At 41.7% G+C, this 10771-nt stretch overlaps 1 protein-coding gene across 1 annotated transcript; it reads right to left on the bottom strand.

Moving 5' to 3' along the window:
- Positions 1 to 782: 782 nt before the first annotated feature.
- LOC117824134 (histone-lysine N-methyltransferase 2D-like) lies at positions 783 to 3083 on the bottom strand. The gene is made up of 2 exons (XM_034699529.1): positions 2811 to 3083; positions 783 to 2419 (listed from the first exon to the last, which is right to left on the bottom strand). The coding sequence occupies exons 1-2, from the start codon at positions 2816 to 2818 to the stop codon at positions 853 to 855; spliced, it is 1575 nt and encodes a 524-aa protein (XP_034555420.1). The 5' UTR covers positions 2819 to 3083; the 3' UTR covers positions 783 to 852.
- Positions 3084 to 10771: the final 7688 nt, after the last annotated feature.

Here is a 10771-nt window from a genome sequence, read left to right as displayed (position 1 = left end):
TTTCTGAACCCAGACTGCAGGTCATTAAAAATGCAACTTCTAGATAATAATTATTTTAACTGGTTACCTACCAGTCCTTCCAGTACCTTAGCTAGCACTGAGAGTTTGGATATGGGTCTGTAGTTATTTGGGCTTAAGGGATCTCCATCCTTTAAAACTGGAGTTACATAAGCTGCGTTCCAGACCTCAGGTACCTGACCATTTTGTAAAGACAAATTAAAGAAATGTAAATGGATAAGAAATTATACTTAAAAAAATATATATATATTTAAAAATTATCCACTTCTTTGACAGTTTTTCAGATGTCACAGTTTCCAATGTTTGCTAATTTTCTTTTTCACATTTTTTTTTTGCTCTTATTTTTTTATCATTTATTTCTTAACTTTATATTAATTTCTGACTGATTTCACAGGTATACATTGTGCAATATTCTGTCAGTGCAATTCATACAGTCCCAGTTGTGATCATGACAATGCATAAGAGAACAAAATGTCAACATAAGTGATCAGTTTTTTTACAGGGATATTAAAATGATCACATTCTTCTTTACTTGTTAGATTTAAAGGTAGAAGAGAGGACCTGGTCCAATTTATTTGGTAACTAGAGACAAAGCTAAACTGTTCCAACATACTCAAGATATGTGGAAGTGAATTCTTTATATCAGAGAAAAACAAAAGGACATCATCAGCAAAGAGGGATATATGATGCATTGCTGATATTGCATGATATTTTTGCTCTCATTTTCAGCAGCTATACACAAATCACATTTCAACATTTACAGCTGTTTGTTTGTTTGTTTGTTTATTTATTATTTTTTTAGTTTTTAATGCAGAGTTTCTGGTGGCGTCCTGGTTAGAACCCCCTTCTAAGTGTTCTTCTCTTTGAATTAGTCCACTTGTTCTTATGACTGTGTCCTTTGGTAGGCACAACCTGAACCAGTGGAGCGCTCGGAGGTTGTTGGTTCTCCTGAGGCATCAGCCACTGAAGCTTTGGTACAGTGTCTCTATCCAGAGAGTGAATCGCTCTTTGAGGGAGAACTTCTGGAAAAACTGGAATCTTCATAGAGGTATGGTCATCCAGAGTAGAGAATCTGATGCTTTCCAGATCTGGATACCTCTTCTCATTGGTCTTAGGGTCCAGGGGTGCATTTACAGGATGAGGAGCTGAAGGCAGATACATATCTGACAGCAGATGCATGGGCTTGCAAGAGGACCCAACGTTCTTGCTCTTTGGAATATCTTGAAGCTCTGGTTGGACAGTTTCAGGACTTGGAGGCAGTAGGACCTCTAAAGTCATTTTCCCGTGAGGCTGGGAGAACAAAGCTGCCACTTCATCATCCAGAGATGGATCGTTATCTTCATCCAAATGAGGAAATCCTATGTGTCTCAGGTCAGGGTAGTTAGGCACAATATCTGCCAGCAGATGAAGGGGCATCAGATCAGGTTCTTCTTCAAGACCAGGAAACAAACAAGGCACAGACTCATCATCTTCATCATCCAGAGAAGGGAACCCGGTGTTTCTCAAGTCTGGGTACACCTCCTCATTGGAACTAGTGATGTCCAGCTCATCAGGACTTGGAGGAAGTGGTACCTTTGAAGCCCTGATGTTGATTTCCTGGGCCATGAAAAAAGCCACTTCTTCATCCAGGGAGAGAAAGCCTTCGTTGTGCAAATGTATGCACTGTTCCTCAGTCGGTAGAGGAGGCAGATTCGGAGGACAAGGGACCTCGTCTGGGAGTGGACTCAGCGTCAGGGCTTCTGGTTTAGGACTTTCTGGCAGCGGCACCTCCTCAGCAAGAAAGAAGGTGATGTGGTAGTACTTGCTCTGTGAAGAGGTGGTACTGGCCAGCAGATGAGGGGGCATCAGAGCGTGTTTTTCTTTAATAGCCCGAAACATACTCATCCCCCGGCTCTCACTCTGAGTTATGTCTCCTGCTTGAGGGTCTTTATCTGTCGTTGTTGTACTTGGAGGCAGTGAAAACTCCCAGGGCATTTTCCTTTGAGGCTGGGAGAACAAAGCCGCCACTTCATTATCCAAAGACTCATCATCTTCATCATCCAGATAAGGGAACCTGATGCTTTTCAAGTCTGGGTACACCTCCTCATTGGAACTATTGATGTCCAGCTCATCAGGACTTGGAGGAAGTGGTACCTTTGAAGCCCTGATGTTGATTTCCTGGGACATGAAAAAAGCCACTTCTTCATCCAGGGAGAGAAAGCCTGCGTTGTGCAAATGTATGCACTGCTCCTCAGTCGGTAGAGGAGGCAGATTAAGAGACAAAGGGACCTTGTCTGGCAGTGGACTGAGCGTCAGGGCTCCTGGTGTAGGACTTTCTGGCAGCGGCACCTCCTCAGCTAGAAAGAAGGTGTGATTGCTCTGTGAGGAGGTGGTACTGGCTGCCTCTTGAAGACTTTGCTGTCTGCAGAAAAGAAAGAAAACAAGAACTCAACGTTAGATAGAGTAATGATGAGCATTTTAAAGATCAGTGAAAAGAACACATTCATTTTAAGTCATATTTAAAGTTACATGCAGTAAGGTATCAACTTAAAGTACAAACTGGAGCAGACAGGCAGGGGCGTGCCCAGCTAGAGTGCTGACTGATCTTAACTTGTACACTGTAACATTAAACTAACCAAAGTATTGTTGCTAATATGATGTTTTCATTTAGCCAATCAATGATAAGCTTTTTTCTTCATGTGTTTAGGAGCTAACTCCCATGCCTCTTAAGAAGCAGACTCTAACTGTGCACTCCTGAACATTTCATCCAGACCTCATATTTGAAGTTGTTTTAGGTTAGATGTGGGACTTACCGGTCCATCTTGTCAGTAGGTGCTCACAGGTGTACCAACGTCTCTTTTGCCTATTGGTCAGACCAACGATCCGTGCAGGATAAGGTGTGACAGGTAGTTTGGTAATACAGACGTTCTGAATGATGCTCTGAGGTTCATAAACCACTGAAGCTTCAGGTGAAGTTCACGTGTGCTCTGGAGAGTAGTCACAGGTGTACTAAGTTTGAGCTGGGGGTTGTATATATAGATTCTGCCTTTGACCATGACATCATCTCTGAACCGATTGTGAGTCAACAAAGCCGAGTTCCGAAGTGCACCCTGGAGACTGAGCGGAATGTCCTTTGATCTCATCCAACTTTATTTAACTTTCAAATTCAAACAATAACAAAATGTCTGTAATATAAAAAAAATCATGAAGACACATGAAGTAAAGATATACATTTTCACTGTGTCATACTGTATGTAGACAAACTGTGTACTGTTAAACTCTGGCAATAACTGAACTGTTAATGCCAATAAGGCAATCTGAACTGAACTGATATACATTCATGATCAGAAAAGAAACATTAATATACCAACATGCCCTCATCCATATCTCAAAGAAGTCCTAAAAATATTAAAAAGGGTTCAATCAAATCCAGTTTGAAATAATCTCAGCATGAATAAAACATTTCAAGCTCTGTCAGAAGAGACATTTTTACAAAGATGTAATGTAATACTCAAAATCAAGTTCCTGCCACATGAAGCTCATATAAACACAGTGGTGGACAAAGTACAGAGTACTGAAGTCAGAGTATAGATCCTCCTGGTCAAACATTCCTCCAATACAAGTGAAAGTTGTTCAGTCAGATTCTGACTTGAGTTAAAGTCCTGGAGTACTTGTTTTTAAAAATACTGAAGTATTCAAAGTACTTTTTAAAATATCTCTAAACATATTTTCACAAAGCATGAGGTCAGTCAAGAATGCATGGGTGAACATTCTGCTCCATTCTGTTTCTCTAGAAAACATGATTTCATATCTACAAAGTCTACCATGAAATCTAAACTAAGTTACTACAAGCACAGACAAGTTTACAATGTTCCTCTGGAATCAAAGCAGTGTGTTAGCTCCAGACCTCCACATGCTTTCTCAGGTTAGATGCTGATGTTTTGGAGGCTGTGATGAAGTTTGTGTGGTAAACAGATCAGAGATTTACAACAATACAAACAATCATTCTTTATTTCAAAACCTCAAACGTGGGTTTAAAATATGGCCGTGGTGCTCAGGTAGAGAATCATCATCCTTCTCAGTCATAGCCATCATCACCACGACTAAAGGCTGGCACACATTACAGGATCCTTCAAACCTTCACACATTTAGAGAGCACACACTTGATGACAACAAAAGACAGATCGCACAAGATCTCTCTCGCACTATGGAGCACACCACACACTATAAGATCACTAACCCATTCTTCAGCAGAGTATCAGGTTCTTCACGCTCAATATTCCAAATCTCGTGTAGTAAAACGTGACATTGGTGTAAACAAACATGGCGGACAAACAGGAAGAGGCAATGATGATCGTTTTCGGCCTCTTACTTTCTGAAAAAACACATAAAAGAAAAAGGATGATGGAAAAAGTCATGGAGACGGCAGGAATGTGGGCTGTATGCATTACAGCGGTGAGCTGTATTCATTACAGCGGTGAGCTGTATTCATTACAGCGGTGAGCTGTATTCATTACAGCGGTGAGTTGTATTCATTACAGCGGTGAGCTGTATTCATTACAGCGGTGAGTTGTATGCATTACAGCGGTGAGCTGTATTCATTACAGTGATGAGTTTTCGCCGGCGCCATGTGTTTGTTTGTTTTTACTTCCTCTTCCGTCAGTCAGCTGAGTCAGCTTGTGTCTTAATTGGCTTTTACTCCGGTACACGTGACATTACACACTGTGTGTGCTCGTCTCCTCTGGGAGCATCCCACACACTACAGGATTTCTAGTCTCAAATATTAAACATGTTCATTATTCACAATCTCTCCATCTGAGGCCTTCCGAGCGTCTCCGAGCGGTATGTATGTTTCTGGAGTAAACCAGTCGCCTATAGTGAGTACCAAAAATACCAAAAATGGACCTTGGACTTATTTTTTGGACTACATTTGAAATGCAATGCACAACATGCAAAACACATTAACAGAAATTAATGTTCTCAGTGTTTGTCTCTGCCTTTTTCCTTCTTGTCTGTATTATATAAGACAAGATAAGATACTCCTTTATTCATCCCACAACGGGGAAATTCATGGAGTTACAGCAGCAAACAAGAAGGTGTACAGTACAAGATTTTCAACAAGAATATATAAAGAAAAGAAATGTTCATCAGAGACGACAGCTTGGTCATAATCCTCCTGTCAGCCACCACCTCCACAGGGTCCAGGACTGAGCTGGCCTTCTTCACCAGTTAGTTCAGTCTTGCTCTCCTGTATCCTGTCCGCCCACAGCAGGTGAAATCCTTCAAATGTGGCGTTCATGTCCGGTGTTAGCTCTGTTAGCATGACCATAACCCCCCTCTCTCTAGGCTCTCTGCAAATGAACTTGTAGAAGATTTCACTTTAAAAATTACAAATATTATTGATTCCATTGCACCAACTAAATTAAAAGTGGTCTCCAATAAGAAAAAATCGCCTTGGAGGAATACCATGCAGGTCAAACATGAAATAAAGAAATGTCAAAAAGCTGAGCGCAGGTGGTGTAAAACAAAGCTTCAGGTTCATGATGACATTTATAAAGAAAGACTTCACATGTTTAATCTACAACTGAAAAAGTCAAGGCAGACCTTCTTCTCAGACATTATCACCAAAAAGAGATAATGCATGCGCCCTGTTTGCTACAGTCGACAGGCTAACAAACCCCCCTGTGCCAGTGGCCTCTGAACACTTATCTACCAAGGCCTGCAATGAATTTGTATCCTTCTTCACTGCCAAAATTCAGAAAATCAGACAAGCAGTCAGCACTACTGTACGAGGTACTGGGAATGTGTTATCTCTGTGTCCACCAAAAAACAACTCAATCACTATGACACAATTTAATCCAATAAATTACAAAAACCTACAAGATATAATACAACATTTGAAATCCTCATCCTGCTGCCTTGATATTCTACCATCACCATTTTTCAAAAAGGTTTCAGACTGCATGACCTCAGATCTGCTTCAAATTGTCAACATGTCTCTTCTTTCAGGTGTCTTCCCCCAGGCCATGAAAACAGCAGTAATTAAACCCCTCCTGAAGAAGAACAATTTAGATACATCAGAAATGAACAACTATAGGCCGATATCAAACCTCCCTTTTTTAAGTCAAATTACTGAAAAAGCTGTTTTTCAACAATTGAACAATTATCTAATGATAAATGACTGTTTTGATGTCTTCCAATCAGGATTCTGATCACATCACAGCACAGAGACCGCCTTAGTCAAGGTCCTCAATGAAATTCATTTAAAGGCCCTGTGAGGAGTTTTGAACTGGCTGAGAAACAGACTGAAAATGATACTGATGCCTCTTTATGACCTTCAATAGCAAACAAGACAATCAGTAACAACACTGACACCTTCTCTGTTGTCATTTTTAATGCCTAAAACTGCTCTGAGGGGGTAGGTGTCAGACCAGCTGATGGACATCTCACTTCAGAAACAGCCTTTATTTGACTGTTTTCATGGAACATAATCACATTGCCTGATAATTTTGACTGTTAAAAGACATCAGGATGAGATTTTTGTTGAAAACACTACTTTTGCATGTATAGGACAAGAGATAAGAGGTATCACTTTGTTCACAAGGGGGCGACAGAATCGATACAAAACTAAAGTTCCCCACAGCAGCTTTAAACACAGACAGTGGCAAAATTTCAGTTTTGGTATCACTTGATCTTAGTGCTGCTTTTGACACAGTTGACCACAAGATACTACTGGACAGACTTGAAAACTGGGTGGGACTCTCTGGTGCAGTACTAAATTGGCTTAAGTCCTATTTAAATGACCGGGACTATTTTGTGTCTATAGGTAAATACACATCTGAGCGGATGAAAATCGTATGTGGAGTACCTCAGGGATCCATTCTGGGGCCTCTGCTATTCAACATCTACATGCTCCCCTTAGGTCAGATAATAAGAAACAACCAAATAAAATACCATAGCTCTGCAGATGACGCACATATTTACATCACCATATCACCAGGGGATTATAGTCCCATACAAACACTGAGTAAATGCATTGAACAAATCAATGACTGGACGAGACAGAACTTTCTTCAGGTAAACAAAGAAAAAACTGAAATGATTGTTTTTGGAGGAAGAAAGGTTAAAGGTTACTGCTCAGCTCCAATCTGCAACGATGAAATGTTCAAGCCAAGACAGAAACCTTGGTGTAGTCTTAGACTCAGACCTTAATTTCAGCAGCCACATTAAGACCATCACAAAGTCTGCCTACTATCACCTTAAGAATATATCAAGGATTAAAGGACTTATGTCTCAGCAGGATGCAGAAAAACTCATTCTGAAGGATGAGATCTTTACTCGCTTTGGTGTCCCTCGGAAGTTAGTATCGGATCGGGGTCCTCAGTTCACTGGCCATGAGATGGCTAACCTGTGTAAAATCTGGGGAGTGAGGCAGAGTTTCACTACGAGTTATCACCCTCAAGCCAATCTAACAGAGCGCTCCAATCGAACCATTAAGACTATGATTGCTTCCTATGTAGGCGACCAGCACAAGGATTGGGATCAGTGGATCAGGGAATTCCGCTTTGCCATCAATGCGGCACAACATGAAACCACTGGTAGAACGCCGGCAGAACTGGCATTAGGGAGAATCCTTAAAGGTCCACTAGAACGGATGATTAGTTCACCGCCTACACCTCAGCAATCTCCCTACAAACTATTAGAGAGGCAACAACAAATGGCTGAGCAAGTCAAAAAGAAAGTGGGGGTGTGTCAGACCCGACAAGCCAGGTATTATAATGCCCGGAGGAGAGGTGCACAATTCCTGCCGGGAGACCAGGTCTGGGTCCGTACTCACCCTCTCTCAAAAGCGTCAGACAGTTTCTCATCCAAGCTTGCGCCTAAGTGGTCAGGGCCAGCTACGGTGATGAGAACGTTAGGCCCCATCAACTACCGTGTACAGTGGAACGACCACAGTAAGAGGTCAGACACAGTTAATGTGGTGAACCTGAAGCCCTATTTTGGGGTTCAGCCTCCGCTACCTCCGGCAGGGGGGGGGGGGATCTGTGACAGGGCCACATAGCAAGAAGTGTTAAACCGACCACAAAAAATATGGCAGATATGTCAGACACAATATAAATTGAAAGATATGTGAATGATGTGTATGATATGTTGTATTTCCACTGTAAAGGAGAGGTATGAGCTGAGGAGGCATCTAAGGCATTATTGTCATTACCTGTATCAATCCAGTATACCGTGAGAATTAGACGAGGTTATTTAAGGAGGATGTGAGGTCCAGGAAGAGGAGGAAACGGAGGAGAGCCGCGAAAAAATGAGAAAAAGTTTGTAGCGCCAGAGCTGTCTGCAGCTACTGCTGTTTTACGTTGAGTTGTAAGGTGAAAACTGTGGTTAAAGTTTGTTCCCAGGAAATCCCTTAACGCGACTCTTGTGGATTATGCGGATTTTTTCCCCTCGTTTCCCGCACGGAGACATCAGACTCCCAGGCTCGTCTTTGGATATTGGAAGGAAATATTGCGCCGGCTGCGGGTGAGATCGGACTGTTTTTCTTTTGTACTGGTATACCAGGGGGGGGATCGATCGTTTTTCTTTTGGATGGCTTCTTATTTGTTTTTATCGGATTAACTTCTCGGTGACGGAGGACGGACGCATCGGCGGACCGGAGCGCCCGAACGAACTTAAAAAGACTGAAAAAGACACAAAAGAGTGCAATATTGTTTTGTTGAATGTGGATTTCGTTTTGGAATAATTTTACGTTGATTTAGGGTCCATAAACGGTCCAATTTAAAACTTGATACGGTTACAAGTGCTTTATTTCTTTTCTGTACCGACCAGGTTTACCGGTTTCCTCATGAATCCCCTTAGTGTGTAACTACGACGAGAACAAAAGTCGAGTCGATTGTTACACATGCATTTATCTTTAGCAGACTAGACTACTGTAACGGGGTCTTTACAGGACTCCCTAAAAAGTCTATCAGACAGCTGCAGCTCATACAGAATGCTGCTGCTCGAGTCCTAACAAGGACCAAAAAAGTAGACCACATCACTCCAGTTCTTAGATCTCTACACTGGCTTCCTGTCTGTCAGAGAATAGACTTTAAAATCCTGCTGATGGTTTATAAAGCACTGAATGGTTTAGGCCCAAAATACATTGCTGATCTGCTGCTACTTTATGAACCACCTGGACCTCTGAGGTCCTCAGGTACTGGTCTGCTTTCAGTCCCAAGAGTCAGAAGGAAACATGGTGAAGCAGCGTTTAGTCATTATGCACCACATATCTGGAACACACTCCCTGAAAGCTGTAGGTCTGCTCCAACTCTCACCTCTTTTAAATCAAAGACTAAGACTTTTTTATTTACCTCTGCCTTCCTATCTTAGCTCATTTTAACTCACTTTAAATTAAAATTTTAATGTAATTTTTAATATATTTTTATTTTATTTTCTGTTTAATTATATTTGTAATTTTAATTGTGTTCTTTTATGCCTGTCTGAATGTCTCCAATGCTTTGAATGTTTTAATGTAAAGCACATTGAGTTGCCCTCATGTATGAAATGCGCTGTACAAATAAAGCTGCCTTGCCTTGCCTTACACGATATTCTGAGGCATAAGATCTCATACACATATCACTAATCTCACTATCATTTGACCTGCTCTTGTAACTATCAACTAAAGGCTGATTTAGACTTCTGCATTGAATCAACAGCGTAGCCTACACCGGGGGTCCGCATAGCTCTCGTACCTACACAGAGGCCTACAGATGTAGCTGATGTGCACCTCCTTCAAAATGTAACTACCTGTAGAATCGATACGGACCGCAGGATTGGTCAGCTCGACGGCTTGTATTTCCCACATTTACAGCAACTTCAAGGAGCCCGGCTCATCGGCCGCACATCGGCCGTGTATTTCATCTCCTCCTCTCTATTCTTCATGTAATCATGTCTGTATGATAAACAGCAACATGTATCAGCTGTAGATTAACATAACACGCTCTGAATCTCTGTGGAAAAGTAAACAGAGATCGTAGCGGGGCCGGAAGGATGCGACCGACAATCAGAGAGACCACACTGCCCTCAAGTGTTTCAGTGGAGAATTGCTGCGCGACACGGACACATCAACGTAGAAGTAGGTGGTGCTCATGTTCGCATCAGCCCCTGCTGCGTAGGGGAGACGCAGAAGTATAAATCAGCCTTAAGCTAGTCATCCACATGTCTTCTGTTGTAAGACCATATGATAAAGCCTTTCATTTCAACACATTTGAAGACAAACTCATTTTAACCACATTGTCCCCTGTCGGGACGAACACAACTTTCCTTGAATATTCCTTCAGGTGCATGCTGGGTACTAACCTATAAAAAGCCTCCTGCCCACAAACATCTCTGTTTTGTAAATACACACTGCCTAAATTCTTCAAAGCCTCTAAGCTTCTTCTCTTTAGATACTTCTCTTTGAGGGTTCCCAAACAACAACCCTTTCCTCCTTTGAAATATAGGTAATAATGTAAACTACACATGCATACGCATCAACTACACACTGAATATTTCCATCCCAGCATTTCAGCAGTGGCTTACTATACTGGTTCACTCAAACCTCATTGACCTCTCTTTCAACAGTACATGTTGAAAAGCTGCTTGATTTATTCCTAAACTTTGAAACAACTGATCCAAATGATCAAATCTACTGTTCTCATCTGAAAGAGCCTTCTTGGCTGCTGTCATGAAGTCTGCAGCCCGGTATCTAGCCGTTTGATCTGTCTTTCTTAGTCTGAGTTATGAATAC

The sequence above is a fragment of the Notolabrus celidotus genome, chromosome 13, assembly GCF_009762535.1.
Source record: "Notolabrus celidotus isolate fNotCel1 chromosome 13, fNotCel1.pri, whole genome shotgun sequence".
Classification (NCBI taxonomy): domain Eukaryota; kingdom Metazoa; phylum Chordata; class Actinopteri; order Labriformes; family Labridae; genus Notolabrus; species Notolabrus celidotus.
The sequence above is the reverse complement of the archived record's forward strand: the minus strand, read 5'-3'. Positions and strand labels throughout refer to the sequence as shown.